Source organism: Palaemon carinicauda, chromosome 21 (assembly GCF_036898095.1).
Source record: "Palaemon carinicauda isolate YSFRI2023 chromosome 21, ASM3689809v2, whole genome shotgun sequence".
Classification (NCBI taxonomy): Eukaryota; Metazoa; Arthropoda; class Malacostraca; order Decapoda; family Palaemonidae; genus Palaemon; species Palaemon carinicauda.
This window is the reverse complement of record NC_090745.1, coordinates 121,176,430-121,195,687: the sequence shown is the minus strand read 5'-3', so window position 1 is coordinate 121,195,687 and position 19,258 is coordinate 121,176,430. Positions and strand designations below refer to the sequence as shown.

The window sequence follows — 19,258 nt, the reverse complement described above, 5'->3', positions numbered from 1 at the left end:
TTCCATGACGTTGCGTCCGGTTCAGTCACGCGTGCACCCGTGCTGCCGGACTCAGCTGACCAGCCGATTCCTACTCCTTTGCCGCTTCCTCCTCAATTCTCAGATGATGGACTCTCTGATGATGACGACGCGGCACACATTGATGACCCACATACGGACCTTGACGAACCCAAGACCACGCAACCCTCTTTGGACTTTAGAAAAGTTCTTGCTCTGTTCAAAGAGATGTATCCGGACCAGTTTGTGTCTGCGGCTCCACGCTCTCCTCCGTCAGAGTTTGCTTTAGGTACGCAGTCATCCGCGCCTGCCTTTACGAAACTCGTCCTTGCCCGCTCGTCCAAGAGTCTCTCCCAGGTACAGAGAGGAAGACAAGAGACGAGCTTTGAAGCAGGAGGTGTCTCTCTTACTAGAAAAGGGAGCGGTAGTCAAAGTCCGGGACCATCAATCCCCGGGCTTCTACAACTGTCTCTTCTTAGTGGTAAAGAAGACAGGAGGGTGGAGGCCGGTGCTAGACGTCAGTGCGCTGAATGTCTTTGTCACAAAGCAGACGTTCGCCATGGAGACCACAAAGTCTGTTCTAGCAGCGGTCAGAAAGGAAGACTGGATGGTCTCTTTAGACCTAAGGGACGCATACTTTCACGTCCCCATCCACCCAGACTCCCAACCTTTTCTGAGATTCGTTTACGAAAAGGTTGTCTACCAATTTCAAGCCCTGTGCTTTGGCCTAAGCACAGCTCCTCTTGTGTTTACGAGGCTGATGAGGAATATAGCCAAATTCCTTCATTTAGCGGACATCAGAGCCTCCCTCTATTTGGACGACTGGCTTCTAAGAGCTTCTTCCAGTAGTCGCTGTCTGGAGAATCTAAAGTGGACTCTAGATCTGATCAAGGAATTGGGTCTCCTGGTCAATATGGAAAAGTCTCAACTGGTCCCATCCCAAACTATTGTGTATTTAGGGATGGAGATTCACAGTCAAGCTTTTCGGGCTTTTCCGTCGGCCCCCAGAACAAGTCAAGCCCAGGTATGCATCCAGAACATGCTGAAGAAGGAACGATGTTCAGTCAGACAGTGGATGAGTCTGATAGGGACGCTATCATCCCTGGAACAGTTCGTTTCATTAGGGAGACTACACCTCCGTCCCCTTCAATTTCACCTAGCTGTTTACTAGAAAAAGGACAAGACGCTAGAAGCGGTCTCGATCCCCATTTCCGAGAAGATGAAGTCGTCCCTGACTTGGTGAAAGGACAGTATCAGCCTCAGAGAGGGTCTGCCCCTGGCTGTTCAGACCCCCAACCACGTTCTCTTCTCGGACGCATCGGACACGGGCTGGGGTGCGACATTAGACGGTCGGGAATGCTCGGGAACTTGGAACTCGAGTCAAAGAACGTTACATATCAACTGCAAGGAGCTACTGGCAGTTCATCTGGCCTTGAAAAGCTTCAAGTCCCTCCTTCAAGGCAAAGTGGTGGAGGTGAACTCGGACAACACCACGGCTTTGGCGTTCATCTCTAAGCAAGGAGGGACCCATTCTATGACGTTGTACGAGATCGCAAGGGACCCCCTCACCTGGTCAAAAGATCTAAACCTTTCTCTAGTAACGAGGTTCATCCAAGGCAACTTGAATGTCATGGCAGATTGCCTCAGTCGGAAGGGACAAATCATTCCAACAGAATGGACCCTACACAAGGATGTGTGCAAGAGACTGTGGGCCACATGGGGCCAGCCTACCATAGATCTCTTCGCAACCTCGATGACCAAGAGGCTCCCAATATATTGCTCACCAATCCCGGACCCAGCAGCAGTTCATATAGATGCCTTTCTACTGGATTGGTCACATCTAGACCTATATGCATTCCCCCCGTTCAAGATTGTCAACAAGGTACTGCAGAAGTTCGCCTCTCACGAAGGGACAAGGTTGACTTTAGTTGCTCCCCTCTGGCCCGCGAGAGAATGGTTCACCGAGGTACTTCAATGGCTAGTGGACGTTCCCAGAACTCTTCCTCTAAGGGTGGACCTTCTACGTCAGCCACACGTAAAGAAGGTACACCAAGGCCTCCACGCTCTTCGTCTGACTGCCTTCAGACTATCGAAAGACACTCTAGAGCTAGAGGCTTTTCGAAGGAGGCAGCCAGGGCGATTGCTAGAGCAAGGAGGACATCCACTCTTAGAGTCTACCAGTCGAAGTGGGAAGTCTTCCGAAACTGGTGCAAGTCAGTATCAGTATCCTTGACCAGTACCTCTGTAACCCAAATAGCTGACTTCCTATTATACCTGAGGAAAGAAAGATCTCTTTCAGCTCCCACTATCAAAGGTTACAGAAGCATGTTGGCATCAGTCTTCCGTCACAGAGGCTTAGATCTTTCCAACAACAAAGATCTACAGGACCTCCTTAAGTCTTTTGAGACCACGAAGGAGCGTCGTTTGGCTACACCTGGTTGGAATTTAGACGTGGTACTAAGATTCCTTATGTCAGAAAGGTTCGAGCCACTACAATCAGCCTCCTTTAAAGATCTCACTTTAAAGACTCTTTTCCTGGTTTGCTTAGCCACAGCTAAAAGAGTCAGTGAGATTCATGCCTTCAGCAGGAACATCGGATTTTCATCTGAAACGGCTACATGTTCTTTACAGCTTGGTTTTTAGCCAAAAACGAGCTACCTTCTCGTCCTTGGCCGAAATCGTTCGATATTCCAAGCCTTTCAAATATGGTTGGAAATGAACTAGAAAGAGTCTTATGCCCTGTTAGAGCTCTTAAGTTCTATTTAAGACGAACTAAACCTTTACGAGGACAGTCAGAAGCTTTATGGTGTTCTATTAAGAAACCTTCTTTGCCTATGTCAAAGAATGCCTTATCCTATTATATCAGACTGTTGATACGAGAAGCTCATTCCCATCTGAGTGAGGAAGACCAAGCTTTGCTGAAGGTAAGGACACATGAAGTTAGAGCTGTCGCAACTTCAGTGGCCTTTAAACAAAATAGATCTCTGCAGAGTATAATGGACGCAACCTATTGGAGAAGCAAGTCAGTGTTCGCGTCTTTTTATCTTAAAGATGTCCAGTCTCTTTACGAGAACTGCTACACCCTGGGACCATTCGTAGCAGCGAGTGCAGTAGTGGGTGAGGGCTCAACCACTACATTCCCCTAATTCCATAACCTTTTTAATCTTTCTCTTGAAATGTTTTTTATTGTTGTTTTTGGGTTGTCCGGAAGGCTAAGAAGCCTTTCGCATCCTGGTTGATTTGGCGGGTGGTCAAATTCTTTTCTTGAGAAGCGCCTAGATTAGAGGTTTTGATGAGGTCCTGTAGTGTGGGTTGCAACCCTTGATACTTCAGCTCCTAGGGGTCGCTCAGCATCTTAAGAGGATCGCGAGGCTCCGTAAGGAAGACGTACTTAAAAAGGCAGAGTAATTGTTCAAGTCGACTTCCTTACCAGGTACTTATTTATTTTATGTTTGTTATTTTGAATAACTGCTAAAATGAAATAAAAAATCCTTAGCTCATAATAATGTAAACATTTATTGCTGGTCTCTACCCACCCCCCTGGGTGTGAATCAGCTTATATAATCACCGGCTAAGTTTAATATTGAAAAATGTTATTTTTATAATAAAATAAATTTTTGAATATACTTACCCGGTGATTATATATTAAAGGACCCTCCCTTCCTCCCCAATAGAGACCCAGTGGACCGAGGAGAAAATTGAGTTCTGTGTTTACATTGAGTACTGAGTACCTGCACGACAGATGGCGCTGTTGAAGTACACCCCCTACCTGCATAGCGATCGCTGGCGGATTTTGAACGTAGAGTTTTCTGTCGAGCAGCAGAGCTGCAGCTTATATAATCACCGGGTAAGTATATTCAAAAATTTATTTTATTATAAAAATAACATTTTAATTTTATTCATAGAGTAAATCTACATTTGGTGGAAATATGTTCCAAGAGAGCGTGTTTAAGTCATCATATTTGAAAATTTCCAAAGTTTAACTTGATTAACTTAAACTTCCAGCTCGTTGTCCTCAACTCTCTAATCACTGTTGTTTTCAGTATGCAAGTCTACATATGTGACCATGTATTCCTACTTTTCTTTCTTTGTAATGAAATACAAGTTCTTATCTCTGCAATTTTCTAAGTAAAATTTATTCTTTTTTACTCTAATGTACAATGATTTTTGTTTTGTATATTGCAATTCATTTAGGCATATTTGACATGCAATATTGAAGCCTGAGCCCCAATTATACTTAAATAATTACTGCAAAGAAAAGGGGAAAGCAGTGAATACATCTCTTTGTGGAATCCAGGATGATATGGAAAGTTTGTTAAGGTCTCTTCATCATTACAGTGTTGTTACTTTCAGAAAAATACCTGACGTGAAGCAGTGATGCCCATAGATCATCATCATGGGGGTACAAGATTTGGTGTCATCTTTAGCGGATAATCCATACTTCAGTGCTGGCTTTGGTTTGTTTGGAGTCGGAGCAGGAGCAGCAATCCTTAGGAAAGGATATATGGTGAGAAAATATTTAATGTTGTTTATACATGTACAGTTGCCTTCATTAATTCCAGTACAATTCAGGGGAAGCTAAGGAGACATAAATCTACCGGAATTAACAGAAACCACTGACTTTTAAATAGTACTGTATGTCTTCAGCGGAAGTTGGAAGAACCCCTGAATCTTTTAACATGGTAGATGTGGGAGGTAGGTGGGAAGTTGCACACCTGCCTGACTGTATCATGTCACTTTTGTCTTTGGCAGTAAAGAGTATGGGCGTACTTATTGCTTCTCTTTCGACTGTTGGATCTTTTCTGTGACAAGTGTTTGTTTTATTTTGTCTTGCGTGAGTGCTTTCACTAAACAGCAGAAGCACATAGAGGTTAATCATGTGGTAAATTTAAATTTGTTTCTTCAAGATTACAAACCTTCTATCTCACATGTTTTGTACCTTGTGAAGGGCTGGACTCTACTCATGTGAGGGGTGGGGGGGAGGGAGAACTAGGAAGGTTCTTGAGGCAAAGGTAAAAAAATGACAAGATACAGTTGGGCATTCAGGAACCCCCCCCACCCATACCTCCCTACTTTGTTAAAGATTCAGTGGTTGTTTCAGCTCATACATAAGACATACGTTCACTACTACTTAAAAGATTTAGGTTTGTACTGTATGCTACTTAAGGGAAATTGAAATTACTTTAAAGATTTGTGATAATTATTCATTCTGATGATAACATAGGCTCCTCATACAGTATTTCTGTTTATAACTGTACTGTATGCTCTGTGCATTTATATGAAAATATTAGCCTTTACTTAAATTTTTATGATAAGTAATTTTTGTGGATTAATATTAGACTGATGGTCATTTTAATGCTTTGGAAACAACTCATTTTAGTGAATTTACATTTAAAATTTTCAAAAATTCTTCAACAGGTAGGCCTCATCTTGTTTCGTCGGCATTACATGACGACTCTAGAGGTTCCATGTCGTGACAAATCTTACAGCTGGCTTTTACACTGGATCACTGTTAAAGGCGCCCGAAAAACTCAGCATCTTAGTGTTGAAACGAAGTTCCATGAGATCGAAACGGGAAAGATAAGAACAGACTTCAACTTTATTCCAAGTGTAGGGGAACACTTTTTCTGGTAAGGAATATATTGTATTTTAATCTATCTATCTATCTATCTATCTATCTATCTAATTTAATCTAATCTATCTATATCTATCTGTCTGTATGTACAGTATGTATGTATAAAACACACTCTCTCTCTCTCTCTCTCTCTCTCTCTCTCTCTCTCTCTCTCTCTCATATATATGTATGTTTATACAGTATATATATACATGTAAACACTGTAGTATGTATGAATTTTGCTCCTATGATTATACAAACCTTTTATCCTTTACAATAAAAGTATACCTTCAATCACACTGGAGCAGTCATTGAATGCTTAACAAGGTAGTTTCACAACATGTGGTTTGAGGGGGAAGCCCTGCCTACCTACTTGTCTCATCCTTGACCGCAACTGGTGCATATGTAGTCTTGACTCTTGGACTTTAAAAGTCTCGAATTTTGGACTTTAAAAGTCTCGACTGTTGGACTTTAAAAGTCTCGACTGTTGGACTTTAAAAGTCTCGACTGTTGAACTTTAAAAGTCTCAACTGTTGGACTTTAAAAGTCTCGACTGTTGGACTTTAAAAGTCTCGACTGTTGGACTTTAAAAATCTCGACTGTTGGACTTTAAAAATCTCGACTGTTGGACTTTAAAAGTCTTGAATGTTGGTCTTTAAAAGTCTCGACTGTTGGACTTTAGAAGTCTCGACTGTTGGACTTTAAAAGTCTCGAATGTTTGACTTTAAAAGTCTCGACTGTTGAACTTTAAAAGTCTCGACTGTTGGACTTTAAAAGTCTTGAATGTTGGACTTTAAAAGTCTCGACTGTTGGACTTTAGGAGTCTCGACTGTTGGACTTTAAAAGTCTCGACTGTTGGACTTTAAAAGTCTCGAATGTTGGACTTTAAAAGTCTCGACTGTTGGACTTTAGAAGTCTCGACTGTTGAACTTTAAAAGTCTCAACTGTTGGACTTTAAAAGTCTCGAATGTTGGACTTTAAAAGTCTCGAATGTTGGACTTTAAAAGTCCTGACTGTTGGAGTTGAAAGGATTCGTGTGTGTTAAGTGTTGATTTTTTTATTTTTGTGAGTGCTTTTACTTGTAAGGGAAAGTGCACCTGAAGGTAAGCATGTGGTGATGTGAATTTTGTTCCTACTGGAGGAGGATACAAACCTTCAGAACTCCATGTCCTCTTTAATTTTTTAAAGGGGGAGGGACTATAAGCAATCTCCCCCATTTTTAGAGTATTGTTCTTGCTCTTTCGATCGGGAAGACGATGGGCTCTGAGAGTAAATCATCCCGTTGGGGAGGGAGTCACCTATTTGAGACTGAGAGTCGACATAGCTGTGTTCCCAATTGTGTAAATTATTCTTCGGGTGGGTTAACCTGGGACCATCAGTGTTCTCCCAATGGCGATATCTGTGTCGCAATGACAGCAAGTGTTCCTAGTGCTTCCCTTTAACAGAACCCCCAGAGTAGTTGTTTGAGTTGGGGTCGGGTGGAGGAAGCTCCTGTAGCATCCTAAAATGAAGTGCAGTCATTATCGATTGCCCAGGCCATGACTTCCTGTGTGAAGTAAGAATGATTGTCAATGGGAAGGAGAGATAGCCCTCTCTGTTCCTCCTTTACCTATATCTTCTCCCTCTTCCATTCCCCTCAACTGTATATCTTCCTTGAGGAGAGGTTATAGTAAAGCTTTTTGCAGAAAGTTCCATGGGACTTATAGCGACCGCTCTCTTCTGTTGGGAGGGAGTGACGATATTCACCCTCTATCTGGTATTTTTGCGGTAGATGAAGCAAGTACGAGCCATTGTAAGGTACTGCTGTTGCACTGGGAGAAGGTGAGAAATCTTACTAGGACCGAACATCAGCAATGTCAGCCAGGAGAGGATGGGAGAGTGTGTCAACCTTTCTGTTCCTATTGCAATATGGAGGATTGTTTTTTACCCTGCTGACAGGGACCTTGGGGGTTGGTTAGCGATCATGAGCCTAGTGTGACAGTCACTGTTGTTTCATCACAAACCACTACACTGGAGTTTTTTCCCAAGGGAAGCACTGGGAACACTCGCTAACATTGTAGTACAGAGATCACCCTCCGGGAAATACTGTTATTGCCAGATGAGTAACTTTCAGTGTTAAGAAAGAGGTACGGGGACACTCAGTCTGAGACGGGTAACTCCCTTCTAAAGCAGAGAAACTACCACAAAGCAAGGTGAGTTCCAATCTGAATACATAGTCATCCTGATCGGAAGAGTGAGAAATACACTCCAAAAAGGGGAATGGGATAATTTTGTGAGACCACAGGATGTACCTATCCCTCAACCAGCAAGAAGGTTGGAGGTCCAGCTTGTGCAAGGACTCATGAAATCAAGGGTATCGGGTACTCTTTAGCACTCAGGAAGAACCTGTCACTGGCTAAGACATTAAAGGAAAGAGTCTGGTAACACCAGACAACTTTTACCTCCCATTACATGCAGTAATATACCTACATGACCTTGCGTTCTTTTATACTTGACCCATTGGTGACTGCCAGGTTGCGTAGCCAGCCTAGTTCCTCACAGGACTAGAAGCCTCTCTTATATGATGGCTGTTTCAACCCAAGCATATAATGAATGGTTGAAGAACCAGCCTTCTATTCTCTTCTCTTTCCCTTCTGTTGAATGTGAAGACCGGACGTCAGATGTAGGTGAATTTGATAATCAAGCAGCCTTTCCTTACAGACAGGATCTGTTAACGGGTGAAGGGTGAATGAAATGTATCAATTGTTTTTCTCCTAATAGTTACTGATGCATTCTGACAACGTACCATGTGCGAGGATGCATGCTCTCCTGCAACTGAGTACAGTAATTTATATTTTTCCTAACTATAAAACCTTAGTCCATCAAGTTACACTTCCTCCTTCAGCCACCCCACAAGTCCCAGAGTTAAAGGTCAAAAGTATTAGTCTTGATAACAGACTGTTGGACAGGGCTTTCCTCGAACCACCTGTCAGTACTTATAACAGCCTTATTTCTTTAATGTTTAAAATGGGTTTTCCAACTGATGATTCTATTAACACTTTTACCCCCAAAGGATGTACTGGTACGTTTCACAAAACTCATCCCTTTACCCCCATGGACGTACCAGTACGTCCTTGCAAAAAAATGCTATAAATTTTTTTTTCTTCATATTTTTGATAATTTTTTGAAAAAATTCAGGCATTTTCCAAGAGAATGAGACCAACCTGACCTCTCTATGACAAAAATTAAGGCTGTTAGAGCAATTTAAAAAAAAATATACTGCAAAATGTGCTGGGGAAAAAATAACGGGTTAAGGGTTGGAAATTTCCAAAGAGCCCGGGGGTAAAAGGGTTAAAGGACTTAGGTTTGTATATTTAGGAAAAGTACAAATTACTTTGAATTTTATTTTTTCATATTTTCTGAGAAATATATACAGTACGAAACCCCCAAGCAATGCACGGACAAATCTCATCAATGTCAGAGGGAATGAAATCTCTTATACTGCATTAGGTTTGTGTTATATCTTCTGACTTCTTCGCCATTCTTGTGCTCTCATTGGGTCATTAACCCTTTTACCCCCAAAGGACGTACTGGTACGTTTTAAAAAACTCATCCCTTTACCCCCATGGACGTACCGGTACATCCTTGCAAAAAAATGCTATAAAAAATTCAATCATTTTCCAAGAGAATGAGACCAACCTGACCTCTCTATGACAAAAATTAAGGCTGTTAGAGCAATTTAAAAAAAATATACTGCAAAATGTGCTGGGGAAAAAATAACCCCTTGGGTGTTAAGGGTTGGAAATTTCCAAAGAGCCTGGGGGTAAAAGGGTTAACTGGGATTGTGGATCATAAAAGTGAGGTATTTGGCCTTCCATTAATCCCAGATATAAGTTTAGATTAGTAACTAGCCTTTGTAATGAATCTGGAGTGTATAGTTTCTCCTAGCACGAGAATAGCATTGATCATGATCTGAAACATGAAAGTATTAACCGGTAATTTAACCCTTTTACCCCCAAAGGATGTACTGGTACGTTTCACAAAAGCCATCCCTTTACCCCCATGGACGTACCGGTACGTCCTTGCAAAAAAATGCTATAAATTTTTTTTTTTTCATATTTTTGATAATTTTTTGAGAAAATTCAGGCATTTTCCAAGAGAATGAGACCAACCTGACCTCTCTATGACAAAAATTAAGGCTGTTAGAGCAATATAAAAAAGATATACTGCAAAATGTGCTGGGAAAAAAATAACCCCCTGGGGGTTAAGAGTTGGAAATATCCAAATAGCCGGGGGGTAAAAGGGTTAACTGGGATTGTGGATCATAAAAGTGAGGTATTTGGCCTTCCATTAATCCCAGATATAAGCTTAGATTAGTAACTAGCCTCTGTAATGAATCTGGAGCGTATAGTTCCTCCTAGCGCGAGAATAGCATTTATCATGATCTGAAACATGTAAGTATTAACCGGTAATTTAATGCAAGAGAAAAGGATCTTGTTTATCCTAATCTTTAAAGAATGTAATTACTATTCAAAGTCTTCGTTGTTATTAATGTTGTTTTTTCAATATTAAACTTACCCGATAATCATGTAGCTGTCAACTCCGTTGCCCGACAGAATTCTATGGAGGGATACACCAGCTATCACAATACTAGAAGGGGGTGTACTTACCAGCGCCACCTGTGGCCAGGTACTATAGTACTTCTTGTTGACACCTCCTCAATTTTTCCTCTGTCGTGCTTCCGGCAAGACGTTCTGGGATACGCTTATGTTCTTGGAGTATTTTCACGACTTTGGTGAAGTATTTCTCTTTGATTTCGGCTGTCGCTTTACTGGAAACCTTCTTATATTAGCTTAGATAGCTTTTATATAGTCCTGATTAATGGTTAACGATCTTTTGCTTGATTTTGAAACCCCACTTGGCTAACTCTTTGGATTCAAGATGTCTGACATTTCACAAGCCCCCACCCATAGACGATGTAGGTCTTGTAATAGGCGTATTCCGAAGGCCTCGGTAGATCCTCACACCGCTTGTTCTGACTGTAGGGACAGGCCCTGTCAGTTAGAAAATCGATGTGAGGAATGCGCCGGACTTTCGGAACTTGATTTTGTCCGTCTTTTGAAATATTCAACTAAGTTAGAGAGAGGCAGAGTTAGGAGGAGTTCTTCTCACTCTTCACTTTTTTCCTCACCTCATGATCCCCTACCTTTTCCTACCCCTGTAGTGGCTACCCCCGAACCTACTATTTGCCCTCAGCCTGATATGTCTGTTGTGTTGCGTGCTATTCAGGCCTTAGGCGATAAATTAGAGTCAGTGGTTAGCGATCATAAGTCTCTTATGGCCGAAGTCAAGGAGCTTAAGGTCAAGAGTGCAGTGGGTGGTATTAGTGCCAGTGCTGTGACGAGTGCTAGTGTCAGTGCAGTGCCAAGTGCTAGTGTCAGTGTCAGTGTGGTGCGTGAGGATACTTCTGTGCGTGCCAGTCGTCCTCCCAGTCCGGGACCTCTTGCAAGCTCCCAAGCCCAGGGGAGAAGCAATGTCGAAGGGCAAAAGGGTTCGGCAGGCCTTGATCGGCGCACAGAAGTATCCTCGGTGGTTGCGGACGTGTCTTCCAGAGACCGTCACTCCCACCTGCAGACGATTGAGCCCGTCTTTTACTCGTCCGCTGATCAATTGTCAGGGAAGAAACGCTGGACTCAGGTCTCTAGACCACTCAAACGCAGAGTCCAGTATGCGAGTGCTCAACCGGGCTGCAGTCATTGGCTCAGCTCTGACTCGCCACAGTCATCAGTCGACTGCACTCCGCCCAAGAGGAGTAAGGTTCTGCCGCAACAGATCTCTGCTGTTCAGGCTTTGCTTCAGCAGACCGTAGTGTCTGCCGACCCCAAGTTGTCTCTTCTGCAGTCCATGCAGTCACAACTTTCGGTCTTGATGCGTGAGTGTCGGGCTGAGAAGGTTGCGCCTCCGCCTCCGCCTGCACTTGCTCCGCCTGCGCTCGCTCCGCCTGCGCTCGCTCCGCCTGACCGCAGTACCGCCTGCCAGGCGTACGATGTTGAGCCACGTTCTGAGTTTACTGTTCCCAGTGGTGTTCAGCCTCCGCCTTCCTTAAGGCAACCTCAGCAATGGGATCAGGAGGCTTATACCCCTCTTCCTCCGCTTCCACTTGCTGCTCCACCAGTGATGCAACACTCGGTCGAGGTACAACAACCTCTCCCAACCATGAGTCAGTCTCCTCAGCTCTCGCTGCAGCGAGCTCAACCCTCCTCTAGGCAAGCACCACAATACCTTAGCCTTGCGCCTCAGGAGCCTCAACTGGCGAGACATTTACTTCGTTCTGCGCAGCCTCTATCTCATCGCTCTCCGCTCACACCACAGGAACAGGAACTTACTACTCCGCTTCCGCCAACCACTCAGCAAGCGCAACCCTTGAGTTCAGCCACTCATGCCAGGAGTCAGCCTCCTCCACCCATGCGCCTACCTTCTGCTTCTGCTTTTGTTCAGCCTTTGCAGTCTGAGCCTCAGGTGTTCCCTCAACAGAGTCTTGAAGAGGAAACCGATAATATTGATGTTCCAGCTCGTACTGACTCTGCTGTTCAGCATACCTTTCCGATCTCTTCGCTACACTCTGGTGATGAGGCGTCTGATGATGAGGCGGCACACCTGGATCCCTCATCAGACGTGGATGAATCCAAGTCTTCTCCGCCTTCTATTGACTTCCGTAAGGTCTTGGCTCTGTTTAGGGAGGTATACCCAGACCACTTTGTCTCTGCTATTCCCCGCTCTCCACCATCTGAGTTTTCGCTGGGCATGCAGCCAGCTAAGTCTACCTTTACTAAGCTAGTCCTAGCAAGGTCCTCTAAGAGAGCGTTTAGGATCTTAGGGGAGTGGTTGCAGACTAAGCAGCACCTTGGCAAGACTTCGTTCATGTTTCCTCCGACTAAGCTCACTTCTAAAGCGGGCGTTTGGTATGCCACAGGAGAGGAACCAGGCTTGGGAGTACCTGCCTCTGCCCAGGCTGACTTCTCAAGTCTGGTAGACTCGCCTCGTAGAACTGCAATGAGGCGCTCTAAGGTTTGCTGGACCTTCTCAGACCTTGATCACCTCCTGAAGGGTGTTTTTAGAGCATTTGAGATGTTCAACTTCCTAGACTGGTGCCTGGGGGCCCTCAGCAAGAAGACCTCCCCTGCGGACAAGGATTCTGCCATGCTACTGATGTCCTGCATGGATAAGGCCATTAGAGATGGATCTGGCGAGCTTGCGTCGATGTTTGTATCAGGGGTTCTTAAGAAAAGGGAACAGCTTTGTTCCTTCCTTTCCTCCAGCATTACACCTTGTCAAAGGTCTCAACTCCTTTTCGCTCCGCTCTCGAAGTTCCTCTTCCCCGAAGAGCTGGTTAAGGAATTGTCTGCTGCCCTGATACAAAAGGACACACATGATCTTGTAGCCTCATCGGCTCGTAAGACTAAGGTTGCTACCTCAGTCCCTAGGACTTATCGCACCCCAGTAGCTGATACTCCTGCTACGAGGTTCATACCGCCCTTTCGTGGTAGAGCCCCCAGCCGAGGAAGCTCCCGTCCAGACTCTTCCAGGAGCAAGTCTAGGAAAGGTTCCAAGGCCTCTAAAGGAAAAAACTGACTCTCCGCATCTCCAGACAGCAGTAGGAGCCAGACTCAAGAGCTTCTGGCAAGCCTGGGAAAAGAGAGGTGCAGACGCACAGTCTGTCAGTTGGCTGAGGGAGGGTTACAGGATTCCATTCTGCCTCAAACCCCCTCTGACCACATCTCCCATCAACCTCTCTCCCAACTACAAAGAAGAGGACAAGAGGCTAGCGTTGCACCAGGAGGTGTCGCTACTTGTGCAGAAGAAGGCAGTGGTTATAGTCCGGGACCATCAATCCCCGGGCTTCTACAACCGTCTCTTTCTGGTGGCCAAGAAGACAGGAGGTTGGAGACCGGTGCTGGACGTCAGCGCGCTCAATGCGTATGTCACCAAGCAGACGTTCACGATGGAGACGACGAAGTCGGTCCTAGCAGCGGTCAGGCAGGAGGACTGGATGGTCTCGTTGGACTTGAAAGATGCCTACTTTCACGTTCCTATTCATCCAGACTCCCAACCTTTCCTGAGATTCGTTTTTGGAAAGGTTGTCTACCAATTCCAAGCCCTGTGTTTTGGCCTAAGCACAGCTCCTATGGTGTTCACGCATCTGATGAGGAATATAGCAAAATTCCTCCACTTATCGGACATCAGAGCCTCCCTCTACTTAGACGACTGGCTGTTGAGAGCCTCCACGAGTCGTCGCTGTCTGGAGAGTCTCAACTGGACTTTGGACTTAATCAGAGAACTGGGTCTATTAGTCAACATAGAAAAGTCTCAGCTCATTCCCTCCCAATCCATTGTGTACCTGGGAATGGAGATTCGGAGTCAGGATTTTCGGGCTTTTCCATCGGCCCCAAGGATAAGCCAAGCCCTAGATTGCATCATGAGCATGCTGGAGAGGAGCAGTTGCACGGTGAGACAGTGGATGAGTCTCACAGGGACCCTTTCATCACTGGCCCTGTTCGTCGAGCTAGGGAGACTCCACCTCCGCCCTCTTCAATTCCATCTTGCAGCTCATTGGGACAAGGGTTTGACTCTCGAAGCAGTCTCTATCCCAGTCACCAAAGAGATGAAGACCACTCTCTTGTGGTGGAAGACCAATCTCCTTCTCAGGGAGGGCCTATCGTTGGCTATTCAGACCCCCAATCTTCATCTCTTCTCAGATGCATCGGACTCGGGCTGGGGTGCGACCTTGAACGGACGGGAATGCTCGGGAACGTGGAACGAAGAACAGGGAACGCTCCACATCAACTGCAAGGAGCTACTAGCAGTTCATTTAGCCCTGCTGAACTTCAAGTCCCTCCTGCTAGGCAAAGTGGTGGAGGTGAACTCAGACAACACCACAGCCTTGGCTTACATCTCCAAGCAAGGAGGGACCCATTCGAGGAGCCTATACGAGATCGCAAGGGACCTCCTCATTTGGTCAAGAAGTCAAAACCTCACTTTGGTCACGAGGTTCATTCAGGGCAATATGAACGTCTCAGCAGATCGCCTAAGCAGAAGGAATCAGGTCATTCCCACGGAATGGACCCTCCACAAGAGTGTGTGCAACAGACTTTGGACCTTGTGGGGTCAACCTACCATAGATCTGTTTGCCACCTCCATGACCAAGAGACTTCCGCTGTACTGTTCCCCAGTTCCAGACCCTGCAGCAGTTCATGTGGATGCTTTTCTGCTGAACTGGTCCCATCTCGACCTTTACGCATTCCCACCGTTCAAGATAATCAATAAAGTCCTGCAGAAATTCATCTCGCACGAAGGGACACGGCTGACGCTGGTTGCTCCCCTTTGGCCTGCAAGAGAATGGTTCACAGAGGTACTTCAATGGCTAGTCGACATCCCCAGGACTCTACCTCTAAGAGTGGACCTTCTACGTCAACCTCACGTAGACAGGTTACATCCAAACCTCCACGCTCTTCGGCTGACTGCCTTCAGACTGTCGAAAGATTCGCTAGAGCTAGAGGCTTTTCGAAGGAGGCAGCCAGTGCGATTGCCAGAGCTAGAAGGGTTTCCACTCGTAGAGTCTACCAATCTAAGTGGGAAGTCTTCCGGAGCTGGTGTAGAGCCAATTCAGTATCCTCTACCAATACCTCTGTGACCCAAATAGCTGACTTCCTATTACATCTTAGGAATGAGAGATCCCTTTCAGCCCCTACGATTAAAGGGTACAGGAATATGTTGGCTTCAGTTCTCCGCCACAGAGGTTTGGACCTTTCTTCCAACAAGGACCTTCAAGACATCCTTAAGTCTTTTGAGACTTCTAAAGAGCGTCGTCTATCCACTCCAGGCTGGAACCTAGACGTAGTCTTAAGGTTCCTTATGTCACCTAGGTTCGAACCTCTCCAGTCAGCTTCCTTCAAGGACCTTACCCTCAAGACTCTTTTCCTCGTCTGCCTTGCAACAGCTAAGAGAGTCAGTGAGGTTCATGCCTTCAGCAAGAACATTGGTTTCACGACCGAATCTGCAACATGTTCTTTTCAGCTCGGATTCCTAGCAAAGAACGAACTTCCTTCACGTCCTTGGCCTAGATCGTTTGAAATACCTAGCCTCTCCAACATGGTAGGTAACGAACTAGAGAGAGTTCTTTGCCCTGTCAGAGCTCTCAAGTATTATCTTAATAGGTCTAAACCTATTCTAGGACAGTCAGAAGCCTTATGGTGTGCCATCAAGAAACCTTCGAGGCCCATGTCCAAGAATGGGGTTTCGTATTATATAAGGCTTCTGATTAGAGAAGCCCATTCTCACTTAAAGGAGGAAGACCTTGCATTGCTGAAGGTAAGGACCCACGAAGTAAGAGCCGTAGCTACTTCGATGGCCTTTAATAAAAACCGTTCTCTGCAGAGCATAATGGATGCAACCTATTGGAGGAGCAAGTCAGTGTTTGCATCATTTTATCTTAAAGATGTCCAGTCTCTTTACGAGAACTGCTACACCCTGGGACCATTCGTAGCAGCGAGTGCAGTAGTAGGTGAGGGCTCAGCCACTACATTCCCTTAATCCCATAACCTTTTTTAACCTTTCTCTTGAATGCTTGTATTGTTGTTTTTATGGTTGTTACGGTAGGCTAAGAAGCCTTCCGCATCCTTTTGATTTGGCGGGTGGTCAATTCATTCTTGAGAAGCGCCTGGGTTAGAGGTTGTGTAGAGGTCCTTTAGTAGGGGTTGCAGCCCTATATACTTTAGCACCTTTGGGTTGATTCAGCCTCCAAGAGGAACGCTGCGCTCAGTAAGGAAGACGAACTTAAAAAAGAGGCAGAGTAACGGTTCAATTCGACTTCCTTACCAGGTACTTATTATTTCATTGTTATTTGAGATAACTGTTATATGAAATATGGGATACTTAGCTATCCTTTAATCTTGTACACTGGTTTTCACCCACCCCCCTGGGTGTGAATCAGCTACATGATTATCGGGTAAGTTTAATATTGAAAAATGTTATTTTTATTAGTAAAATAAATTTTTGAATATACTTACCCGATAATCATGATTTAATTGACCCTCCCTTCCTCCCCATAGAGAACCAGTGGACCGAGGAAAAATTGAGGAGGTGTCAACAAGAAGTACTATAGTACCTGGCCACAGGTGGCGCTGGTAAGTACACCCCCTTCTAGTATTGTGATAGCTGGCGTATCCCTCCATAGAATTCTGTCGGGCAACGGAGTTGACAGCTACATGAATATCGGGTAAGTATATTCAAAAATTTATTTTACTAATAAAAATAACATTTTTCAATATTAATCTTACCCGATGATCATGTAGCTGTCAACTCTGTTGCCCGACAGAAATCTACGGTCGGGATACGCCAGCGATTGCTATACAGGTGGGGGTGTACACAACAGCGCCATCTGTGGTCAGGTACTCCAGTACTTCTTGTCAACACCACCTCAATTTTTCCTCTGTCGTGCCACCGGCTAGACCTACTTGGATACGCTGTTGATTCTGGAGTTATTGTTCACGATTTGGTGATGTATTTGCTCTAGAGTTTAGCCTTCGCTATTCAGGAAGCTTTAACATTAGCTTAGCAAGTTTTTGGAATTAATTTGATTTAATTTTGGTGACGAAGAGAGTATGAACTCTCTTTCACTTTTAAATGGCCGACCCTTCCCTTAGACGGAAGTGTTGGTGTCGAAGAGAGTATAGACTCTCTTTCTTAATTTTGCTTAACAAAGTTATAGATTTATTTTATATCTCTCCGCCTTTTATAGGCCTCTTCGATTAACTTCCTTTTATTATAAACTTATAAAAATTAATTTTTATGTTTGTTTATATGCGACCTTTCCTAATAGTAGGCGGTCTTTTCTTGGAACCGAAGTTAATTAACATTGAGCCCGTCATATCGTTTTTACCTGTTAAGATTTTATGCTATTTTAATTTTAATGTTTTTGAAAGAATTTCTTTGATAGTCTCGTACTGTTTTCAAAGTTGAACTAACGTTTTGTTTTGTCTCCGCAGTTGTTGACGTTCAGAACGTTCAACTTGCGCTCTATCGTTACGATAGAGAGAGAGTATTCACGGTTTCACGTTGCAGTAAGAGTAAACCGATTCTAGCGTTTTGTTCATTCTTTCTTAGCTTAAATGGTTTTAATTCTAAAAAAAAACTTTATTTTTTGGAAATCTTTCAGTTTTTTTTTTCCTTTAACAATAATATGTTTTAACGATATATATAATTGGGCTCATCTCTCAGGTTCTAAGTCAAGAGAGAGAGAGATAGAGACGGAGGGAGAGAGAGGAGGATAAACGTTTCGTTCAAGCGGGTAACGTTGTTATCGTTTTTGCTCTTCTCCCTAGTCTCTTTAGGGGAAGAAGGTAAACGTTTCTAGAGTTTTATTCTTGTTCCCAGGCTTTATACGGTGAGAGATTTTAAACGTAGTTTATTTGATCTAGTGTTTAGTCTCTTTTCCAGCCACTGAATTCTTTATCTTTCATTATGTTTTTCTGTTACATTGTAATACTGTTTTCGCAATTACTAACTTTTAATGAAGGATAGAATTGCGTGTTTCAGGTACAAACCACTTAAAGTTTCGAGTTCAGTGAAATAAGTGCAAACAGAAAATCAAAAGTGATAAAGTGATAAGCGCAAAGTGTTACAGTGTTGCGTTCGAGGGTTCGTCTGTTCGTGCCAGTTGTTCGCCTAGTCTGGGACCTCTTACAAGCTCCCAAGCCCAGGGGAGAAGTAATGTCGAAGGACTTATGGGTTCATCAGGCCTTGATCGACGAACAGACGTTTCCCTCCGTGGTTTCGGGTGTATCCACTCACGTAGCCGACGTGATCACCCCACCCACACAAAGACGAGAGAGCCCATTTATTCCTCGTCTGCGGAAGAGGTTTCTCGCAGAAACCATGGACCAAATCTTGCAGCTTTTAAGTGCAAGTCGGTCCCTTCCGCGCAAGTCCAACTCCTAGGTGTAGCCACTGCCACTGGGTCAGTTCGGATTTGCTGCAGTACGACAACTGCACACCTCCCAGAGAGGCAAGGTGGTACCGCAACAGGCAGTAACTCCGTCTGTTGCCGCACCAGCTGTTTTAGACCCTCAGTCTCAACGGACAGTAGCTCCGTTTGTTGTTGTCTTTCATAGACCCTAGTGGTCCATGCTGCAGACTATACAGTCTCAGCTTGCTCCTTCATACAGGAGTATCATGCTGGAAGGTTGACAATGCAGCCTGTTAACCTACAACCCGCCGAGGTTGTGCGCTCAGCAGATACTGCGGCTGCCTGCTCCCACCCTCCACCTGTGAGAGCTCCACCTCCGATGCGCAGTCCACCCTGCCAGACGCATGTTCTTGCTGCGCCTCCTGCTTTCATGCGTGAGTTGCCGCATCGGGAGTTGCCGGGTTCCAGCACTATGAGGCAACCTCCTCAACCCATGAAGCAGGAGCCTCATGCTATGCGGCATCCTCCTCAACCCATGAGGCAGGAGCCTCATGCTATGCGGCAACCTCCTCTACCCATGAGGCAGGAGCCTCATGCTATGCGGTATCCTCCTCAACCCATGAGGCAGGAGCCTCATGCTATGAGGAGCCTCATGCTATGCGGCATCCTCCTCAACCCATGAGGCAGGAGCCTCATGCTATGAG

At 44.8% G+C, this 19,258-nt stretch overlaps 2 protein-coding genes across 2 annotated transcripts in view; one reads left to right on the top strand and one right to left on the bottom strand.

Moving 5' to 3' along the window:
• Positions 1 to 19,258, bottom strand: part of LOC137615452 (cell division cycle-associated protein 3-like) — a 310,532-nt gene that overhangs the window by 183,253 nt on the left and 108,021 nt on the right. The gene's annotated exons all lie outside the window — the stretch shown is intronic.
• The window catches only part of LOC137615112 (mitochondrial chaperone BCS1-like), an 89,107-nt gene that overhangs the window by 34,044 nt on the left and 35,805 nt on the right, over positions 1 to 19,258 (top strand). Inside the window, exons 2-3 of the mRNA XM_068344742.1 lie at positions 4,351 to 4,504; positions 5,416 to 5,627. Coding sequence (XP_068200843.1) covers positions 4,394 to 4,504; positions 5,416 to 5,627 — 323 coding nt within the window. The 5' untranslated portion in view covers positions 4,351 to 4,393. The remainder of the gene's footprint in view (positions 1 to 4,350; positions 4,505 to 5,415; positions 5,628 to 19,258) is intronic.